The 23,169-nt window shown below is 41.6% G+C and overlaps 1 protein-coding gene across 3 annotated transcripts; it reads left to right on the top strand.

The window, feature by feature from the left end:
* The first annotated feature begins 1,203 nt into the window (after positions 1-1,203).
* ZBTB41 (zinc finger and BTB domain containing 41) lies at positions 1,204-17,307 on the top strand. 3 transcript variants are annotated; one of them, XM_053391482.1, is made up of 11 exons: positions 1,204-1,308; positions 3,851-5,079; positions 7,084-7,291; positions 8,613-8,679; positions 10,193-10,340; positions 10,673-10,802; positions 11,303-11,398; positions 12,412-12,518; positions 12,802-12,907; positions 13,469-13,557; positions 14,412-17,307. In XM_053391482.1, exons 2-11 carry the CDS (start codon positions 3,942-3,944, stop codon positions 15,065-15,067), a joined length of 2,745 nt encoding a protein of 914 aa, XP_053247457.1. In that variant the 5' UTR covers positions 1,204-1,308; positions 3,851-3,941; the 3' UTR covers positions 15,068-17,307. The 3 variants fall into 3 exon arrangements, with proteins under 3 accessions (XP_053247457.1, XP_053247458.1, XP_053247456.1); XM_053391483.1 differs by lacking the exon at positions 1,204-1,308 and adding an exon at positions 1,318-1,546 and having other exon boundaries at positions 3,851-4,959; XM_053391481.1 differs by lacking the exon at positions 1,204-1,308 and adding an exon at positions 1,318-1,546.
* The last annotated feature ends 5,862 nt before the right edge of the window (positions 17,308-23,169 follow it).

Here is a 23,169-nt window from a genome sequence, read left to right as displayed (position 1 = left end):
TTCATTTGAAGCTGTTGTTGTTGTTTAGTCGTTTAGTTGTGTCCGACTCTTTGTGACCCCATGGACCAGAGCACGCCAGGCACTCCTGTCTTCCACTGACTCCCACAGTTTGGTCAAACTCATGCTGGTAGCTTCGAGAACACTATCCAACCATCTCGTCCTCTGTCGTCCCCTTCTCTTTCCCAACATCAGGGTCTTTTCCAGGGAGTCCTCTCTTCTCATGAGGTGGCCAAAGTATTGGAGCCCCAGCTTCAGGATCTGTCTTTCCAGTGAGCACTTAGGGCTGATTTCCTCAAGAATGGAGAGGTTTGATCTTCTTGCAGTCCATGGGACTCTCAAGAGTCTCCTCCAGCACCGTAATTCAAAGGCATCAATTCTTCGGTGATCAGCCTTCTTTATGGTCCAGCTCTCACTTCCATACATCACTACTGGTCATTTGAAGCTATCTAGGTCCAAACCAGCACTTTGAATTGGGCCCAGAAACTAATTGGTAGCCAGTGCAGTCGGACCAGGATTGGTGTAAGATGCTCAGCGGTTTTGCCTCGGTGAGCAACCTGGCCGCTGAATTCTGCCCCAAACCGTCTCCAAGGGCAGCCCCACGTACAATGTGTTGCAGTAATCTAACCTAGAGCTTCCCAGGGCGTGGAGGACAGACGTTAGGCTATCCCTGACAGGATTGGGGCCACTAGGCCTTTCCCTCACTAAACAGAGCAGTAGGACTGGGGATACTGAGCTGCCTGGAGGTTGAGGACGCCTTAAAGCCTCTCATAACCCTGGAAGCAGGGGTGCCAACTTGAACAGCATATTGGGGTGGGGAGCAGGTATGCCCCATCGCACATAAACGGGGCCCCCTCAACTATTTTATTGGGGGGCGAATAGTTGGCTCCCACGTCCCTCCAAACGGATACTTTTGCCACTCATGGCGACTCATGGAGACCGGAAGCGGCTGTTGAGCGGAGCGCCCGCTTTGGCGCGGTTCCTTCGGTGGGAAGTGAGCGCGCGAAAGACACAGACAGACAGAGACGCCCGCCAATCTCCGCTCGCGCCGACACTTTGGCCCCGCAAGGCTCGACGGAGAACCCGACGTGTACACGCGCGCCAGCTCGGCCCGAGTCCCTAGGGCGTCGCCTTTCTTTCATTCGCCCGCCCGCCCCGCCTGCCATTGGCTCCTTTCCTTTGCGCCCGCCCCTTCCCCCTCCACACCACACGCACACGCACGTGCCCTGGGCCCCCGACTGTAAACATGCCGCGACTTCCTCCGTGCGTCTCGACGCACGCCGGAACCCGGAAGTGATGGCGGGGAAAGAGGTGTGTGGAGCGGGTGGGGGCGAGGTGGCTCGAGACTCGCTTGCGCGCGGCGGCGGTCGCCGGGAGGGTGGGGGCTGAGAGGGGTGTGTCCGCGCGCGCTGTCAGCCGTCGCCTTGACCGTTATTCGCTCCCCCCCCCGCTCCTCCCCTTCCCTCAGCGGTGCTTCTTCAGGGGGGTTTCCGAGGGGCGCTGCCCTTGATCTTGGGAAAGGGGTTGAAGGGGGGGAAACTAAGGCCAGGTATGTACTTCTGTGTGCGTGCGCGCGCGCGCGTGTGTACGTGCTCGCCTCCGATCTGTTATTGGCCGAGGTTTTTTTATTTCGCTGCTGCTGGCGGCTCGTTCCGATCTCCGTGTCGCAGGGGTGGGAATCTACTTTTTGGGGGTTCACGTGTGAACGTGGCGTCTTAGACACGTGTTGAGGCCGCTGAAGTCGGCGGGAATAGTTACGGGCAGAGAAGGCTGAGGGGGGTGGGATAAGGAGGACCCAGCAGCTTTCAGACCGCAGGTGGAGATGCTAGTCGCAAATATAATCTTGTTACAACCAAGCCAAATATGGAGCTGTAGAATTGGAAGGTATACCCCAAGGGGTCATCTAGTCTAACCCCCTGCGGTGCAGGAATATGCACGTATGGGGATCAAACCTGTGACCTTGGTGCAGTGGGTCAGGCTGTTAAGCAGAAGGTTGGTGGTGCAAGCTCCCCACAGGCAGAATTCTTGCATTGTAGGGAGGCTGAACTAGATGACAGAGGAATCCCTTCAAACTCTACAATTACAGTGGTACCTCGGGTTAAGTACTTAATTCGTTCCGGTGGTCCGTACTTAACCTGAAACCGTTCTTAACCTGAAGCACCACTTTAGCTAATGGGGCCTCCTGCTGCTGCCACGCCGCCGGAGCACAATTTCTGTTCTCATCCTGAAGCAAAGTTCTTAACCTGAAGCACTAGTTCTGGGTTAGCAGAGTCTGTAACCTGAAGCGTATGTAATCTGAAGGGTATGTAACCCGAGGTACCACTGTATAGGATTCTATGAACCAGTGCTTGTGTGTGTGTGTTCACGTATGTAGATCCTACTCTCACTTTGTTGGCTGCCATCAAAAGTAAGCTTTGAATACAGGAGATGATAAAAGTTACGCGGTTTCAAGTGTCACAGCCTTCCCTGCTGTGCCCTTTTGTTGATATCTCCTTTTACCATATGTTTCGCTCAGGTCTTAAGCGTGATGCCGGGACAGCAGGGACAATTTACCTGTGTGACCTTGCCTGAGCTAAGGATTTAAATAATCCCAGGGTTTGACTAGCCATTACTATCATTATCATTATTATTACCACAGTTGCTATTGATATTCACCCTTCACTGTGGGTGCCATTCACCAGCAGGTGCCAGGGTGCCGTTACAGCAATTAAATTTTAAAACAGTTTAAAGAGATCACAATCGCAGGAATGGGGTGGGCCCTGAAAGCACGCATCTCGGGTGTCAAGGACGAAGGAAAATAGATGTGAATGTGGAATGAGACAACTGATACTGGACAGTCATGAAACAGCAGGAAACTGTTGCTTATTTAAATATACCACCACCATATTTTTAGTGCCAGGGTGAGGGAAAAGACACTTGTGGGATGTTCTGCCACTGTTGCCAAAATAGCCTTGACTTTGGGAGTGGGGAGTCGAGGGCTGCCATTTGCTCCATTTCAGGCAGCAAAATGCGTCGGAGTGGTCCTGAATGTGGCAATGTGTCCATGCTACACTGAATAAGCAAATTTTCATGTTTTCCTGGTGCATTTTAAAATTGAGCCGTTAGGTCCTACATACCAAGTTCTTAAATGACCTATAAAAATGCTGCCCTAAGCATGTTTGATTTAAAGTAAGGCTGCAATTTGAAGAGCACTCAGTTTGGAGGAAATCTTGTTAAAGTCTGAGTGGTAGGCTCATCTAAGCTTAGTTACTAGTCAACATGTTTTGTGTTGCTACTTCAAGTGTTGTAAGTACACACAAACTAAGTTTTTTATATTAAGCAACAAATATTAACAATGTTTATCCACATTTCTCCCCATCATTAACGTATACAGATAAATGATGCTGTTACTGTGCAATCATAACTCTGTTTACTCAGAAGTAAGTTTTATTTGATTGAGTGGGACTTATACCAGGGTAAGTGGTGTTAGAATTGCAGCCTGCCTTATGTATGAAATATATTTTAGTTAATAAAATATTTCCATATGTGTGCAAACAACCTCTTATTCTAACATAGTTGTGCAAATATGAAAAATCACTTAAAGATTATAATCTGTAAAAAAGATCACTTAACATAGCTCTTGTGTAAAGGTTTATGTAAGTGTACCTCTTGATATGTACTCTTGTAGAATCTTGCAGACTAAAAGTTGCATTTTGGTCTCTAGAATATGTGTGGGTGGTGACTGGCTTTGAGGGAGTAGTAAATATATTTGCAAACCATATTACCTGCTCAAAAGTAACTTAATTCCTGTTGAGAAATTACATGTGCCTGGGTTTCAAACAAAAAAATTGTTTAAATTGTTTGTTTTTTACAGATTATAATTTCAGATATTACTGAAGCAACGATCTGTTTGAGAGACTTTGGGTTACATATGAAGTTCCTGATTTTAAAGTGGCACAACTGCAATGAAGAAAAGGAGAAAGCTCACTGCAAATTTAGATGACAAAAAACATCTTGATCATCGGAGGGAATCTTCAGATAAGATTCCTGTTGCAGATTCTGTGCAGAAAGTTACTGCTGGTTCTGCAGGAGTAGCTGCTGCAGACCAGCTTGAGTATCCTAAAGAACTCCCGCCATCAACAGCTCAAAGAAAGCTTTTGAGCTCCCTGCAGTACAACAAAAATCTACTCAAATATTTAAATGATGATCGACAGAAACAACCATCTTTTTGTGATCTGCTCATAATTGTTGAGGGAAAAGAATTTAGTGCCCACAAGGTAGTAGTTGCTGTTGGGAGTAGTTACTTTCATGCCTACTTGAGCAAAAATCCAAGTACAAATGTCGTTCACTTGGATCACGTAACTCATTCAGTTTTCCGCCATCTACTTGAATTTCTCTATACGTCAGAGTTTTTTGTGTATAAGAATGAAATCCCCTTAGTTTTAGAGGCAGCTAAGTTTTTAGATATTATCGATGCAGTCAAACTGCTGAACGCTGAAAATGTTTCCAGTTTGCAATTTGAAGAGGCGTCGGAGAATGCGTCCCAGGTAGAAACATCCAGTGATCAAACTCCCCAAGCAGCAAGCAATCACCAATGCACTCTGTGCAATCGCAACTTTTGTTACAAGAAATCCTTAGAAAATCACTTGTCCAGAGCACACAAAGCTTCTGCCCGGGAAAAAGAACATGGGCTAAAAATGGTCGAGAGCTCAGATACTTCTACCAGAAGATCACTGCGAAATCGCAAATGTCCGGCTAAGTTTGATCAAAATGAGAATGAAAGTGAAGATGCATCCGATGGCAATTTAAATCAAGCGAGTCCTGGCAAGAGGAATGATGAGTCTAATGACGAGTCTAACAATGAATCTGAAGATAGTGGAAGTGAATATCACACTGATGAAGACAGGCAAGAGGAGGACACTACTGACACTGAGTCTGAAGAGCAAAGTGAAAAAGAACGTGATGAAGAAAGACATGAGACAGGTGATCCAGCAGGAAATATTTCTGGAGGCAGTCTTTCCACATATATTCCAGTCATTTTTCAGAACGGTAGCAAAAAATACTTGCAGTGTCCTAAGTGTAATAAAATATTTGATCGAGCAGGTAAGTGGGAATCACATGCTCGATGTGCTTTGCCTCTTAGGTTCAAACAGATTTATGCTCTTTGTGATCATTCCTCACACCTCTAAAAGGGCTTATGCCACACACTGTAAATGCAGGTCTTATATAGAGCATTACAGTTCATATTATTGAGCGAAGTGTGTAGCTGACATCCTTGGAGTAGTAAAAGAAAGCTAGAACCTCATGTGTTCTGTATATTGCCATATCCTTTGCGCTAGTATAACAAATACAGCAAGTTATGGTCATGTCATTTAACTACCTGAACAACCATATTTTGAAATGCATGTGAAAATAAGATTAGAAAAAGAACTGTTAGATGTGTAATCCAGAGAATACTTCAGTTTTTCTGGACTTGCTGTTACAGTTCTTTTAAGCACAAGTCATCTTTGAAAAAGACATGCATGTTGTTGTTAGGCATTTGAACACATGTGTGTTAATTATTGGAATTGAGAGTATCTAACATGCCTTCTGTATGATGTTGGACTACAACTTTTGCCAGCCCCAGTCAGCACAACCAGTGATCAGGAAGAATGGGGATTGTTGTCCAGCCATCACCTGGAAGGCAGATCATCACCATTATTGTTGTTCTTCTTGTTGTTACCCTGCCTTTCACCCGACAGGACTCAAGGCAGTTTGAGATAAAAACAAGAATCACTAAAAACAATAATTTAAAACAATTAAATTGATAGAATTAAAACTATATACATATATAAAATCTGTTTAAAACATACAGAAGATAATTACAATAAAAACAGCACAGCACCAGCCCTCTCATTAAAAGCACTCAGTTCCCTGTTAAAGCAATAAGATCTTCACCTGCTGGCAGAAGGATTGGAGAGAGCCAGTCTACTCCAGGGAGGGAATTCCAGAGTCTGGGAGCAGCCACTGAGAAGGCCCTCTCCTGAGTCACCATCAAGCATGCCAGTGAGGGTCTAATAATAATAATAATAATATATTCCTTATACCCCCACCCACCTGACTGGGTTGCCCCAGCCAGTCTGGGTAGCTTCCCACAAGATAACAGCAAAATGTCAAACCTTAAAAACTTCACAATACAGGGCTGCCTTCAGATGTCCCTGCTCTAAATCATTGGTCTTCATCTGGTGGGCCATGACTTTTACCAGTCGTTGTTGCAACTGAGAGAAAGAGAAGGTCAGATATAGGTCTGAAAACAAAGTTTGTTTCCTTGCAACTCTTTTGGGAACACATGACGGTGATGGCTTTATGAACTGAAGCTGCCGCATTTTGGCATGTCTGTTAGTTGCATGGATGCTGAAATTTATGTAATTGTGACAACTCACAAAAGGCCTGCTGAAGTCATCTAAACTCTGGAGGCTGCATGTTCACTCCCACATGGAGGCACCAGTTGATACTGTGATCCTTCCTGTGGCCTTACATGGTGTTAATGCTGATCAGCCATCTGAGCCAGGCCTTAGTTAGTAAAGGTAAAAACAATATACAACAACACATTTAAATGGGTGAGTTAATCCAGGTTCCGGTAAAGTTAAAGACCTCTGTGCTCAGTTATTACAGCAGGGCATGGTCCAAGGCATGGGATGACTAGTGGGTCAAGAAGACTCTAGCAGAGGAACTGAAACTCATTGGTAGAGTCCCTATGAAGTCTGAGGAAGCACCTTAACAATTTCATTGCAGTGCTAGTTGAGATCGACTGAGGTCAAATTGCATTGTGTTTTAGCTCTTGAGTGAGTTTATTCAGGTTGTGAACTAGTGGTGGTGACAACCACATCCCAAACACTCTGCTAGATCAGCTAGCAGAAGACAGAACAATTTCCCAGTTTAGACAACGTGTTCCTCCCCAAATGGAAATAATTCCCTGAAGAAGGGCTTCATTTATTTATGTAGAGCACTATAACCTTGGAAATGCCATCACAACCTATACTTGATGCATAGTAGTACTGAATGTTTGCAGGACTATAGTTGCTGGTTGGTTATCTAATATTTTAACTGGAGTGGTTTGTTTTGTAGGGAAATTTGAGATCCATTCTCGTGTGCACACTGGCGAGAAGCCGTTTCAGTGCGATATCTGTCATCAGCGCTATTCAACCAAATCCAACTTAACTGTACACAGAAAGAAGCACAATGATGAAATTGTATGTCATAAAAAGGAACACAAATGTCCATACTGTAACAAACTGCACGCTACAAAAAAGACTCTAGTAAAGCACTTGAAGAGGCAAGTATGAATGAAATTTCTTATGCTATACTTTACATGCTGTGATGCTGTGATTTATTTTCAGTACAAGATTATAAAAAAGTATTGATGCAGGAGATTTTATGTATAAGCTACCTGCTTGAAATATGTGGCAACCATTTATTTTTAAAGTGCATGGCATTAAAAATGTGTGTGTTGAGGTGCTCTGCATATTTTATAAAGTGACTACATTGTTCCATTGCATGGCAAGTGCTTGTATTTTGAGACAATTCAAATGCTTGCCTGCTGTTGATGCTCTGTACGTTGAAGGGCTCTTTTCATCACACACACACACACACACAAACACGAGTGATATGTGAGGAATCCATATGTATAACAGTATAGGCTGGTTTCAAATAATGTTTGGGCTAAAGGGCTGGGCATGGAAAGGGCAGCACATGAGAACAATATGTTACAGCTTTGCTAATGCTGTATAATTGGAATATACAGGGAATATGTTGGGCTGTGCATTGGACATGGGCGAAGTCTGAGCTGAATTAGGATGATTCAGGGGGAACGGGCTTCAACACAGATTGTCCTGGGCTAGGTTGGGTCAGGCTGCTCAGAGCAATCCAGGGCTATTAAGGGTTGGGGACAGTGTTAGAAACAGATATGAAAGCTAGGAGCTAAATGGTACCTTAAACCTAGGTTATAGGTGTAACAACAGAATGTCTAGGCACTCTTTTTTTATAACAAAATTCAAAGCTGAAAATGAATGAACTGCAGCTAAAATATCACGTTCATTTTTCATATGGCCTAGTTCCTTCCCTTGCCCACCCACCCCCTAATATTCTTAAGAGGGTCTCTTCTCTAGTCTTCAGAGAGTAGCTGAAGTGGGGAGGCAGAAAAAGGTCCTCCTTTCCTTCCACTCTGCAGTTTTAATCTGAAATCTTAAGGGCAGTACTGCACCCAGAGCTTAGAAACTGCTTGCGCTAATTAAATTCCCTGTCACAAAATTTGCCTAGAACAATGGGAGTTTTGAACACTGGTTGGTGAAGAAGGTTGATGCTCTTCTGCGCAGCGTCTCCTTTCCCATCAGGTCTTTTAAATTATAGTGTGTACAAGCAGTCACAAGGTAGAGGGGTTCACAACATAAAATTACAATATAAAAACACAAAAATCATAATAAAAAATAATATGCAACAATTGCAAATGAGAATATATAAAACATTTTTGCTTTTATGTAGCATGGAGAGTATGTCTGTTGTGGGTACTAATACAGCTTGCTTCTAATATTTCTTTCTGTGCTCAAACATTTCCTTACTCTAGAAATAATTTCTCAATGGATTTTCCCACCCTGCAGATTCCATCCTGAAAAAGTACAGGAATTTCTCTCCAAAAAGAAAAAGAGTGAAGGCTGGAAATGTGATGTAAGCATAACTTTGATTTTATTGGGAAGAAATGCTTTTGGTTACTATTATTATTATTATTTATTAGATTCATAAGCCACCCATCAAAAGACCTTACCGCAGTTCACAAGATAAAAATACAAGATAAAGGCACAGATAAATACCATATTTTTTGCTCCATAAGACGCACCAGACCATAAGACGTACCTAGTTTTTGGAGGAGCAAAACAAGAAAAAAAATATTCTGAATCCCAGAAGCCAGAACAGCAAGAGGGATCGCTGCTTTCGCTGCACAGCCATCCCTCTTGCTGTTCTGGCTTCTGGGATAGCTGCGCAGCCTGCATTCGCTTCATAAGACACACACACATTTCCCCTTACTTTTTAGGAGGGAAAAAGTGAGTTATAGAGCAAAAAATATGGTAGTTAAAACAGAAACAACAAAACAATAATCCCCACTACTCTGTCTCAGATTCAGAGAACTGTGCATGCAATCATGCTGTGTGGATTTTCCCTTTCAGCTGCAGTTCTTCATATAATGCACTGGTTTCCTTTATTTTCTGGTGCATGTAATAGTGGGGCACAGGGAGCTCCTATGAGGAGGCCCCCCACAAACTCTAGTCTATGGGCGAAAATTCCTATTTCATGGCTTTTGATATCTCTTCCCCCCACCTTATTTTTTAATGCATAATGCTATTCAAAGTTATTATTATAATAATTTTTTGCATATGTTGGATTGAGACATTCTTAGAAAATGTGATTGGTACGTGGCAGCGATTGATGCCCAAGTTCTGAACACCAAATAAAAAAGACCAGTCCTACTTTCTGTTATGCACATTTGTGTGTAATACCTTCCACTGAGAGCCAGTGTGGTGTAGTGGTTAAGAGCGGTAGTCACGTAATCTGGGGAACCAGGTTCGCGTCTCCGCTCCTCCACATGTAGCTGCTGGGTGACCTTGGGCCAGTCACACTTCTTTGAAGTCTCTCAGCCCCACTCACCTCACAGAGTGTTTGTTGTGGGGGAGGAAGGGAAAGGAGATTGTTAGCTGCTTTGAGACTCCTGAAGGGGAGTGAAAGGCGGGATATCAAATCCAAACTCTTCTTCTTCTTCATTGGTATATAGCCCGGTTTCAAAGCTGCAACGAAGATTTAAAAATAACTGATTTCATGCGGTAGTATTTTCATCTGGTAGCGTGATCATGTAAATCCATAGTGAATAGTAATACCTGCAATTAATCAAGATGCACAGGAATTCTCTCTTCATGCTGAAGATGGGTTAAAACTTGAAAGAATCAGATATGGGTATAGTAGAATAGCCGCTAGTCCATATAACATGAGTCACAATGCATTTTCAGAAATATAATATTCTGATGGGTTCCTCACTGTCTAGGTATTAGCACTTCTGTTGATTAAGAACAGAATAATAGGTTTCTTTCATTGATGTCTAGCCTTCAAGAAACTCATATGTGTGTGTGTACATGGCACATTCTAGTGGATGTTAATAGTTAATGGTTGGTTGGCTGTTCTATCACTTTAGATTTGCAATAAATCTTTCACTCGAAGGCCTCATCTGGAAGAACACATGATTCTACACACACAGGACAAGCCCTTTAAGTGTACATATTGCGAAGAGCACTTTAAATCCCGCTTTGCAAGACTGAAGCATCAAGAAAAGTTCCATCTCGGTAGGAAAATCCCATTCCGCTAGTAAATATTAAATATAAATGCATTTTCTTCAGTGTGTATTTGTTGACATAAATCATCATTCATTAAGCAACTTCTGCAAATCTCTTCCAGGATTGTGTTTCAGTATGTATTTTCAACCTGTTTTTAGTTGCTCAAAATAATACTGCTTCCGCTTTGGAAATACGCCTGTACGTATTGAAGGGATTATTAGAAGTGTGTATTTTGCCTGTCAGTTTCATATTCTTGAAGTCCAAAATAATGTGCTTGGCTTTGATGCCATCCTTGTTGCTCAAGTGGCAACAATGTAAATTACATTTGTGTTTCTTCCCAGGACCTTTTCCATGTGATATTTGTGGTCGTCAGTTTAATGATACTGGCAATCTGAAGCGCCATATTGAATGTACTCATGGAGGAAAGAGAAAATGGACGTGCTTTATTTGTGGGAAATCAGTCAGAGAAAGGTAGGTAGTAATATACAGTGGTACCTCAGTTTACATATGCTTCAGGTTACAGACACTTCAGGTTACAGACTCAGCTAACCCAGAAATAGTGCTTCAGGTTAAGAACTTTGCTTCAGGATGAGAACAGAAATCGGGCTCCAGTGGCGCGGCGGCAGCAGGAGGCCCCATTAGCTAAAGTGGTGCTTCAGGTTAAGAACAGTTTCAGGTTAAGAAGGGACCTCCGGAACGAATTAAGTACTTAACCTGAGGTACCACTGTAAAGAAATGTTTTTGTAGCAATTTGTTTCTACACACGAAACTCTTAACTTTTCAGAGGTTTTGTATGTTAAATAGGAAAAGGTTGACCTAGTACTGTATTTCAGTCTTTTAAGATCTTACTAATGGGAACAGTAGTTCCCCATTCTTCAGAATGTATTGGACTTTATAAGAACTGCAACTATTGATCACATTGAAAAGGCTAGAGTATATATTCTTCAAATATTTCCATTTCTCTCCTCCAGAACAACTTTGAAAGAGCACTTGAGAATCCACAGCGGAGAAAAGCCTCACTTGTGTAGTATTTGTGGGCAGAGTTTTCGTCATGGAAGTTCATACAGGTAACCCATGTCTGTATCATTACTTAGGATTACTGATAGTAGCATAATGTCAGAAATGCTCTTGACATTTCGTTTACTCTTGGGCAGAAGTTAGAAAAAGCAGCTGTGGTCGCTTTTTATTTTTTTGCAAGGTTACTTTGAGTTAGGCTGGAAAAGGAGGCAGGGACAGGAGCGTGTTGCCAGCAAGAGACTCTTAGCCACATGAAAAGTTTTTTTATATATATAATTTTTTTACTGGTTTTTTCCACAATTTTATACATTTTAACAAAACAATTTCTAACATTAAAGTACAAGGTTCTTCTGAAACTTCGGACCTCCTTCCCTCCCTCCACAGGTTCCATGTTTACGATTAAATTTGCTGCATCTTTTACCATTATCCATCTGTTAAATATCCATAATTATCATAAAAAATTCCACGTTACAAATGTCATTACATCCCTGCCAGTGATTTTAACTGTTTACAGTGGTCTTTTAAATAAATTACAAATTTGCTCCAGTCTTTAGAAAATACTTGATCTTACTGGTTTCGGATCTTCCCCATCAGTTTCACCATCTCTACATACTCCATCAGTTTTATCTGCCATTCTTCCTTTCTTGGTACTTCTTCCTTCCTTCCATTAAGAGTTTTTTTTCCCTAACTGCTGTAAGCTCACTTTTGTGTGGCCAGGTGGGCATCTGAGGAAGAGCTCCAAAATAAACGAGGATTAAGCTAGGATAGCAGGTTCAGATGTAACAACAGACCTTGTTAACCTAAGCACAGATTCATAACCCAGCTTCAAATCATGGTTTCTGATCATGATTTATTGGTCACAAGATGATGATTGGGGTAGGTTCAGAGATGTAAACAAACTATGATTTAGGGTTGTGTCTAAATACTGCAAATAACTCATCCCATGCATGCTGAGCTATTGTTTCATCCCAGTTCTAATTATGGGGATTGCTGGTAGGCTGAGCTTTAACAGTGAGCACAAGAGATCCCGTGCAAAGTTAACCTTGTACATTTATTAATGCAGACTTCATCTGCGGGTCCACCATGACGACAAGCGGTATGAATGTGAAGAATGTGGAAAGACTTTCATTCGTCACGACCATCTGACAAAACACAAAAGGATACACTCAGGTAGACAAATGACGTTGGCTTTTTCATTCAAAGAAACCCTGGTTAGCTCAAAAACAAAAGCCTTTGATCTCCTGTTGGCCTGTAGAAGAGGAGAATGCATGAATTCAAGGCACACCACAGCCCATGCATGCAGGACTAAACCATGCATTTGACTTGACCTGAAAGTGTATGAAAGTGTACATGATTATTTGGCAGTGATCTGATAGACTGGGTTTCCCTTGTTTGGGCGCCTTCGGTCTTTTTTATTAAAGCTCATTCAGATTGTGCTTTTGGTTCTCCAAAGGTGAAAAGGCCCATCAGTGCGAAGAATGTGGAAAATGTTTTGGCCGAAGGGACCACCTCAGTGTTCATTATAAAAGCGTTCATCTTGGAGAAAAGGTGTGGCAAAAGTAAGTTTTCATTTTAATTCTGAAACGCCTTTGTATGTCCCACTTTCAGTGTAACAAGAAGGATCCTTGTGCCAGCACGCTCCCTTTCTCTGCACACTTGGCTTTAGGGAGACATTGCAGTTTGCCAAACCACAGTTTCCCATCCCGTCCAAACTGGGGAACTCTTGTTTTAAATGCTGCTTGGAAACCAGGATCTTCACCCCTTTCTAGTTTGTGTTTTAGGCTGCTTTGTGGCGAAAAGGCTTCTAAAGTGGCATGTAACAATATTTTTTAAAAAAATGCTAAAACAAAAAATGAGATTAAGCAGCAGTACAAATCAAGAGTACAAATTAGTTTGGCCCCAAGATGCTGGTAGTTAAGTGCACAGGGTAAAGTTGCTTTGACATTTTCTGCTTGTTTTCTAATCTAACACATTTATATCTTTCTCCAGGACACAATTTAAAGCAGGGGCAGGGGTGGGAATTAGAATGTTAAGCCAATGATTTTGATGAAGTTCATGTATACACTGAAAATATCCATGGATGTGGAGCTTTTTTCTAATACATTCCATTTTCCTTGAAGGTACAAGGCAACATTTCATCAGTGTGAAGTCTGTAAGAAAGTGTTCAAGGGGAAATCAAGTTTGGAAATGCATTTTAGGACACATTCAGGTAAGCAGTTGTGGACTTCATGCTTTGGTGGATCAGCAAGAATAAATGTGATGTTTCATATTATGGAATTCATAAGGGTAGCATTTTGTGGCACATAGTATGCCTTGGCATTTGAATACTAGCTAACAGTTTAGTGTACAGTTTAGTGCATGTTTGTAGGCTCTCCTATCTCAGAATCTTATCTGAAAAGTTAGCACAAATTAGACTTTGATGTGACTTTCTACATGCCCAAAGTTCTTGATGTTGGAGAGCTGTCATAGAATTGTAAGGGATCCAATCTAGTCCCAATTCCCCTTCAATGCAGGGATCTCAACTAAAGAGGTATATTCTAGGAAGAGCTGGACCATGTGATCAGAACTATCAGTTCAGAACTGTTAGCTCTGAGCAGTAGAATAATGAACAAATAAAACAAAATAAAACCCTGCCCATCTGGCTGGGTTTCTGTATAAATCGTTATGTAAGAAAACAGGTTGTCGCAGACTAGATTTCTCATAGTCTAATTAGTGGACTATCTTGGTTAATTACAGTCAGTTGGGATAATTCTTTACCTTTCATTGGTAGGACATCTTAGCACTAGATATAGATCTACGAAAAGCTTTACAAATGCATTTCCCGAATATTAACCTGTTGGCTATTAAAGCAATGGTTTTGTGTGTGTGTGTTTTTTTTAAAAAAAACACCACAAAACGAGAATAAAACTTAAAATCACAACTTTGGTTCCTCCCCCCCCATGTTTGCCAAATATTTAAATTAATAAAACGCCTCTCCATGCAACAAAGAAACTAATAATGCTATGTCCTATTGATATATTAGGAAATATTTACTCTATTTATTCTGACTTTTTTCAAACACAGGTGAAAAACCGTACAAATGTCAAATTTGCAACCAGTCTTTCAGGATTAAGAAGACGTTAACGAAACATATGGTTATTCATTCGGATGCCCGGCCCTTCAACTGTCAGTATTGCAATGCGACATTTAAACGGAAGGACAAGCTGAAATATCATACCGACCACGTGCATGGAGGAAAGTCTGCTGAAGAATCACTAAGCCCAGTGCCAGAGGAGAAAGTAGTTTCTTTGCCAACCCAGTTTGTACCTGATGACAAGGCTTTCCAAAATGAGTCTAAACCGTTTGTGGAACCAGCCAAGGTTTATCAAGCAGAAACCAAAACAATGCTACAGAATGTATCGCCAGACGTGTGTGTACCACTAACACTGATACCCGTGCAGATACGCGAAACTCAGTCCGATCTTGTAGAACATACCACCCCTGTTTCATCCTCGCCTCACAACCTTCTTTCTTCACAACCTCCTCCAACGGACTACCAGCAAGCGACAGATTTGGCGTTTCTAGAAAAATACACACTCACTCCACAGCCTGCAAACATCGTTCATCCAGTCAGACCTGAGCAAATATTGGATCCTAGAGAACAGTCTTATCTTGGAACATTGCTGGGTCTTGATACAGCTCCCTCAGTGCAGAATATTTCAACTAATGAGCATTCGTGATTATGTATGACAGGCTATTACGACAATAGTCAACCAAGTAATTCACTAGTGCCAGGATTTCTGCTTGCGCAATTGAACTTCTTCTTCTCCCCAAACCTGCTATGGGGGGTTGAGGGAACCCCCAGATTTAGGAGACACATGGGAAGGGGAGAGGGAGTGGCGTTGCATAGCCCAAAATCCTTGTGCTAGTGGAACAACTTTGTTGGAAATAGCCCTTATATTTCCCTAGTCTTGCTTCCATGTTTAGCAACCAGAAAGCTCTCAAAGCAGAAAGTTGCCAAGTACAAAGGAAAAGTGTCTTTTTAAATGCAGTGGTTCAACATTCAAAATATAATCGTGTGGTTTTTAAATATTGTACAGCTATTTTTAAAACAACTTTCATCAGGTAATCTTATTCATCAAGAAACCTTAAATGAAATAATTGGGTCATTTATGAATCGCTCTTCACCTTTGCATTATTAATATGCACCTCTCATATATGAAAAAGGTTTTGGGACGTTCAAAGGTACAAATAACACAAGTTCCTCTTTATATTACAGATCATAAAATTATTTTAACTGTTAAAGTTCTGATCTCCCCAGCTTTGCTCTTCCTGCACGGGGAAAACAACACATTTCCAGGTTTAGCATTGGATCCAGGGATTGTGACTTGCTAGCAATTTGTCATAATGGAAATATAATTCAAATCTGCATGCACACACAGAAGATATAATCGTTCTAAGACACATAGGGCTTTAAAGATCAAACATGGCACTTTTAGTTGGGCAGGGAGAGAATTGGCAGTCATTGCTGTTGCTTTAAGAATTGGTGAAATAAAAGACAGCTGACCCATGCTTTTCAAGGGAATAATTTGAATAAATATCTGTATAGAAAAGTATGCTTCTAGATACTGGTTGTTGAGAATTGCAGGCAGAGGGAGATAGAGCAGTTGTCCTCTGCTCCAGCTTCCTAAGAGCATCTGATTGGCCACTGTGAGAATAGGATACTGGGATGAAATGGACTTCCATCGTGATCCAGTAGGCTGCTCTTAAGTCCGTCCTTCCTTCTTCCTTCCTGGTTTAACTTGAGGCAGTCCTAAGTAAACTTAATTGGAAGTAATGGTCTGTTAATCCATGTGACTTAATTAGAGTAAATATCGGATTAGTCAGACGGTGGCCAGCGTTTTTAGCGTCCAATAACACTAAAAAAAACGCTGATAAATCAGTTTCCACTTCTAGTGCTTTTGAGAACTGTTGCGAGACCTATTCTGAGATAGTTGTGGAAAAGACCCAAAATGTATATGAGCGTTGAATATAGAGGTCCTGTGATCCTCCTACAAATCTAGTACTTGTTACCTCATTACAGTATTTTCCTTTATAAATGAATGTTCTTACATTTAAACAATCGTGGAACCATAGGCTACTTGGGTGCCGGGTAGTTTGTGTTCTTGCCCATGTTTCAGCACTTAAAACAGATGGTTGCTACAAGCTTCTTTATGATTAGGAAAACTAAGAAGCTTGCTTTGCGAGTTTTTCTATCTTAATTGTTGTCTTCAGAGTACACCAAATGTGCGTGTTAGCTGTTGAATAGTGCTAGAAATATGTAGAGTTGAAGATTTGAACGTTTGGTCCAAAGAGGTACAAGAAACTCCTGGTTTTATGGCTTTTGCCACATTTGCACATATCCTAAAGAAAGGTGGGTATGTGTAGCAAGATTAGGAGCAAATACTCAGAGGTACTGCTGTCATGTAAGTATGTTGGATAAGTGAATTAGGTTTGGAGTACATATAATGCTAATTTTTAGGAATGGGGCAAATCATGTAATCTTCTTATGTATTTTGGCATCATTTTGATACTCTAGAACAGGGATGGTCCTCGAGATATTGCTAGACTACAACTCCCATCCTTGTCCATTGATCATGCCGGCTAGAGCTTATTGCAGTTAACATTTGTGGGGGCCAAAGGTTACCCATCTATGATCAAAAAAAAAGGAAGCTATACAGCCCTGTGTTTACTAACTGCATTAACTAGAGAGTCTCATGAGCTGGAAGTTGCTTGTTTTTAATTGCTTGTTGTTATTCATTTTTGTTGTGTTTTAACCGACATTTTTGATGCTAAATTACAACTAATTGGACTTGCATTTGCTCTGTAGCATATTAATTCAGGAACGGTTTCAAATGTGAAGAACACGAGGTGGCCCTTAAAAATCTGTTTATACATATGCTGATGCTGTGAAATTAAAAATGATCATTTTGACTTTGAATCTATAGAATGTTTACCATCAGCTCTTCACATCAATGTTTCGCGCAATGAAAGTCCCCCCCCCCCCCGAGTGTGCAGGCCGTGTGTCACCCATGTGCGTCTCCTGGTCTCCTAAATCCTGCATTGCCCATTAAGCAGAGGGGGTCTTTGCTGAATTGACATCTGGGAATGGAGGTGCAGTGGCTATTTGAAATGCAAATGCACGGAGACTGTTCCATGTGATGGAATAGCTACCAAATGCCACCAGAAATTTCAGGAACAAATGAAGGTGGAATAACTGGTATCTACTTATGTAGTACAATAATTTATATCCTGCATTTCAGGATGTAAATGCTTCCAATGTTACAGGTAACATTAATGCAACATTAAACTCAACAGGATCTTTGGCAAAGGTAGATTGCCTAAGGGAAAGAGGAAGATTAGGTAGAGCTGGCCTTGAGATTTTCATCAGCCTCTTAAAATTGCCAGGATTATGTAATTATTCATTTAATATTCCCTGTTGAGGGAGTGAGATACTGCACAATGGGATGTGGGTGGCGCTGTGGGTTTGCCAATCAGAAGGTCAGCAGTTTGAATCCCCGCGATGGGTGAGCCCCCATTGCTCTGTCCTAGCTCCTGCCAACCTAGCAGTTTGAAAGCATGCCAGTGCAAGTAGATAAATAGGTACCGCTGCGGCGGGAAGGTAAACGGCATTTCCATGTGCTCTGGTTTCCGTCATGGTGTCCCGTTGCACCAGAAGCGGTTAAGTCATGCTGGCCACATGACCCTGAAAGCTGTCTGTGGCCAAACGCTGGCTCCCTCGGCCTGAAAGCGAGATGAGCGCTGCAACCCCATAGTTGCCTTTGACTGGATTTAACCGTCCAGGGCTCATTTACCTTTTTACTGCACTACAAATCTGCAACTTATTTATTTAAAGTATTTGTAGGCCGCCCATCAGTAAAAAAAAAATATATAAAACAGTATCACAACCAATAATCACACAGGAAGCAGAAAGTCTTGCCAGGCACTTCATCCCTTCCCAAAAGCCTGGGCCAAGATAAGACTTTACCTGTTGTAAGAATGAAAATAACTTGGCAGCTGAGCAGGAAGGTACAAAGTCACTGAAGATGACAAATGGAACTGATTCTTGACTTGATTGAGCAGTGTCTACCGTAAATCAGATTGGGAAATGAGGTGGGAGAAGTTAAGTTTTTCTTACACTACACTAACAGTGCTTGCATTTCACATGGCTACCTCCAGTTCATATTGATGAAGCCTGAGACTTTCACATCTGTTAGTCCTTTTCCTCTGTCTATAGTTATTTGCACTCCTCTCCCAAATACCCATTTTCCCTCACCTCAGCTTTCTCTGTACCCCAAAGCGCTTGCTGTAGTTCGTCTGCACTGTCCTTTGCTGTGCCCCGTGTGTTGCTCCCTTCTTCTCTAGGATACTTTGTGTGTGACTGTTAGATCTATATATATATAGAGAGAAAAAAAAGTTTTGCCTTAACTGTTTTTCCTGTAAAAGTGTTTGAACTGATTTGTATTGCAATGAAATCAATCTAACTGCCTGCATATCTCTCAATTTCCCAATCTATTGAAGCATTTGTACAATTCCTTGTTTCTTATATATTTCTAAGTATTTTATAAACAAATTTGAGACACCAGACTTGTAGCTGGTTATTTTGTATGTAGTTTTACATCACTGCAGTGAACAATTAAGTGGTTTTATTTCTGGGTTTATGTTATAGTTTTTCGTCTTGCATCCATCCACAAACACAGGCCCCAAGCATGCTTACTTTTTCCTCAGTAAAATAACTTTGCCTTTGGACAACTAGGTGGCTGTTGCACAAGCTTATATATATTACACTAGTTGATGCTTTTGCAAAAGTATAGCCTTTGTAGATCTGGGAGTTCAGATGAAGGATGGTGCTCTTTCAAATTATGGAAATGCATCAGTTGCATGGACACTGTCATCCATGTACAGTCATACATTTTCGAACAGCCTAGTTCTCGAACGTTTTGGCTCCTGAGCGATCGAAACCCAGAAGTGACTGTTCCGGTTTTCAAACGTTCTTTTGAAGCCAAACGTCTGACGGGGCTTCAGGGGCTTCCTGTAGCCAATCAGAAACCACAATTTGGAAGTTGAACAGACTTCCAGAACAGATTCCATTCGACTTCCAAGGTATGACTGTACTATGTCAACACTTTGTGTCCGGGTTACTGAAGTGGACAGGAAGGAAGTAGGTTTCTTTTCATCCAATACGTGCTCATGGTTTGTTTTTACTCCTTTAGTCCTCATTCCATCCCTTCCCAAAGTGCAGTACATGGAACTATGCGACCCCTGACAACCAGCTCACAATGTTGGGTGGGTAGCTTCACCTACCTGGGAAGCCTGGCCTTGAAGGTGGGGAAGAGAAAGATTCAACCTGCTGGCTGAACCAGTTTGCCTTGTTGTAGACATGCAAAGTGGCCTTCACACTCAGTCTCAGGTGGGATAACAACAAAGGCAAAATACAATGGTACCTCGGTTTTTGAATGTAATCCATTTTGAAAGACTGTTCGAGTTCTGAAACATTCGAAAAGCAAAAACTCAATAGCCGACAGCTATGCCTCAGGATCCTGCACTCAGCGGAAGCATTTACTTCCAGGTTTTCGGCGTTCGTAAACCAAAACGTCAGTGGAGACATTTGAAAACAAAGGTACCACTGTAGCTTTATCCTCTGCATGCTTCCTCCTCGTTGTCTGTGGGTCTGCGATTCTTCTGTAAAGTATTTTTTATTTAGTTTTTACATCTTTAAGATTAGCACCACTCCATAACATATCCACAGTTAAAAGATTCCCCCGAATCTCTGGACTTTCCACCTTACCCTCCATGGGTTCTGTTGTTAAACATTTTCTACTGCATCTTTTTTCAATAATTCAATATTTTTATAACTTCATTATGTCCATAGTTCTCGTTACATTACAAGTGTTATCACAGTCCTGCTTGGTCTTCCATGTTCCTGAGCCTTCCGGCCAGTTTTGCCATTTCATCATAGCCCATCAACTTGATTTGCCATCCTTCTCTGATAGAGACTTTATCTTCCTTCCATCTCTGGGCTAACAACATCTGTGCAGCTGTTGTTGCATACATAAAAAGACTTTTCTGCTCCCTTGGAATTTCAGCACCTACAATTCCTAATAAAAAATTCTATGGTTTTTTTATAAAGCTATTTAAAACATTTTTTTTAATTCATTATATTTCATTTCCCAGAATGCTTTTGTTACCTTACACGTCCACAACATATGATTAAATGTGCCTTTTTAATTCAATTGAATGTCACTTTTGCCTTCAAAAAAGATCTGTGACCTCATTTTTCACTGGCCAGATGTGGAGTCAATAAGTTTTGTAAGGGTAATGACTATTCATTGGATCCTGGGCTCCCAATAGGTTGAGGGGGTTGCCCCTCCAGCAGATATAATGCACATGCACCCCACAACCAAAATCAGCACAATCACTTCATAGTTTCATCAACTTCATCACAGTTTCTTCCTATCTATTCAAAGGACCTCTACTGCACGATACCAAATGTAACAATTCACTGATAAATGTATCTATGTACTGGTTCACTGGGAAAACTTCAGAAATTCATATAGACGTGTGAGCTCAGCTACTCAGCAGCCTTTCTGACTGAGTGATAATCTCTGGCATCCTGATACCTGAGTGCCAGAAAAGTAGCCATTCCAGAAATAACAAACCCAGATGAAGACAAAAGGGTGTGATTAACTTGACAGATGTTTGGTGGAGGGCAAGGGAAGGCATGGGGCAGGGTCCGGGATGCTCAGATTACTGCCACCAGATCTCCCCTTTCATGATGTAACCATGATGTATTAGTGATGTCGTTTGGGGGGGGTGTAACATGGGGATTAGCAGCTAATAAAAGATTGGGTTCCCTTTTATACGGGGCTCCCATCTTGTCTCACCTTGTGGCAGGTGGGAGTCCTGTTGCGACAGTCTTCAATAAAGACCAAGCCTACTGGCTGCTGTTTTGGTCTAGTATTCCTGGCTGGTGTCCTTGTTTTTTTGTCCAAGACAGCCCTCAGATTTCTTTTCTCCCTTAACACAAGGGAGCCCTCAGATTTCTCCATTAACAAGGTCAAGTGCAGAACATTAACATTAAAAATAGGTTCTCCTAGGGATTGATCGATAGGACAATTAGGATATCTGGAAACAGTACAATATTTCAAGACAATTGTAGGGCTGCCATGCAGGGGATGACCTCGGTTTTTCAGTGAAACCATGACCCCACGGGCTAGAACAACGAGGGCTGGTTTTGTGGGGGGCTGGGAAACATTGGATTTTCACTGCCAAGCATTGCAGGGGGCCTTTTGATGGTGTTTGGCACTGTTTTGGAGTAAACCAGATGACATCATATTTTTGGCAAAATTGCTCAGGGGGTCAAAGGCTCATTTTTTGGGTTTCTGCCGCCAAACGTTGCAGGGGGCCTTTGGTTGGTGTTTGAAGCCTCTTTGGAGTGATTCATTTTTCAAATATATCTTTCAGTGGGTTAAGCGGTTTTATTCAATTTATTTAGAAAAGATCTAGAGCTGGCTTCATAAGAAAAGGCACAGAAGTAAAGAGAAATGGTTCTCTCTTTTCTTCAAAAGCGATGTCCCTGAAGTCTTCTTGAATCAAGCAGCTGCCTCTACCGCCCCCCCCCCGGTGATCCACATTGTCTCTGGCCTCACTGTTCCTCATGAACAAAGATCAGCACTCACCACATTGGACAATGTTGGGTTCTTGCTGAAATCACGACCCCCCGGATTAGGGTGCTTAAGGCTTATTTTCTGGGGCACTGTGAAATGTGGGGTTTTCATAGAAATGGACAGAAATGGGATTCAGTGGTCGGAAACAGCCCGGGTGAAAATAACATGGATGCCCGGGGGAATCCAGTTGTATGGCAACCCATGTTGGATGTGTAGATTTTGAAATATGGCTACCCTAACTGATCAAAGTTAAAAGGTGGGGAGGCACTTCTCCTGCCTGGTAGCAGACGATGTGATCTTAGGCAATGAGATTATGGAGGGTGTATCCTCTCCCACAATGCAAAGAGGCGCACATGACCAACAACCAATAAGAAACTCTGAGGACCATCTATCTGCAAGGTAGGATTATGCAGCTGTGTATTAAGAGGATAAAGCTGCAACCATCGTATTGTGACTTGTAGCTGAATTTGAATCATCTTCCTTATTTTGTAGCAGCTTGTTTGTAAGAGCGATTCAAAAAGGAGGTTATTCTAACAATAAAAAAGCTATATTGATAATTATATATTATTATAATCTATTGTTATACTATAGTATGGTATTATGATTAATTGTATATAATTAATGATTGTCTATTATTACATTATAGTATAATATAACCAGTAGTATTTAATTATTAGATATATATTATTATACTAAAGTGGTACCTCTGGTTACATACTTAATTCCTTCCGGAGGTCCGTTCTTAACCTGAAACTGTTCTTAACCTGTTCTTAGCTAATGGGGCCTCCTGCTGCTGCACGATTTCTTTTCTCATCCTGAAGCAAAGTTCTTAACCTGAAGCACTATTTCTGGGTTAGTGGAGTCTGTAACCTGAAGCGTCTGTAACCTGAAGCATCCGTAACCCAAGGTACCATGGTATATGGTATTATTATAATTAATTGTATACAATTAATATATCTTATTCTAATACAGTATTATATTATAATATTATATTAGTACAATCAATGGTATATAGTTATTAATTAACAACAACAAAAATAATTTCCCCCGCTGGCCTATTCGACGCTAGGGATCTCACGGCATCCTATTGTGAGCCCACTCTCCCGCCCCGCGCATGCGTCAGTTTTAAAGGAAAA

This window comes from Podarcis raffonei, chromosome 6, assembly GCF_027172205.1.
Source record: "Podarcis raffonei isolate rPodRaf1 chromosome 6, rPodRaf1.pri, whole genome shotgun sequence".
Classification (NCBI taxonomy): domain Eukaryota; kingdom Metazoa; phylum Chordata; class Lepidosauria; order Squamata; family Lacertidae; genus Podarcis; species Podarcis raffonei.
Note: the sequence above shows the minus strand (reverse complement) of the source record. Positions and strands in the feature narration are given on the sequence as shown.

Coding starts and splice junctions, on each gene's coding strand:
- ZBTB41 (XM_053391482.1), top strand. CDS start 3,942: ATGAAGAAAAGGAGAAAGCTCACTGCAAATTTAGATGACAAAAAACAT. Junction 8,680..10,192: donor GTGAAGGCTGGAAATGTGAT/GTAAGCATAACT, acceptor CTATCACTTTAG/ATTTGCAATAAATCTTTCAC. Junction 13,558..14,411: donor GCATTTTAGGACACATTCAG/GTAAGCAGTTGT, acceptor TTTCAAACACAG/GTGAAAAACCGTACAAATGT.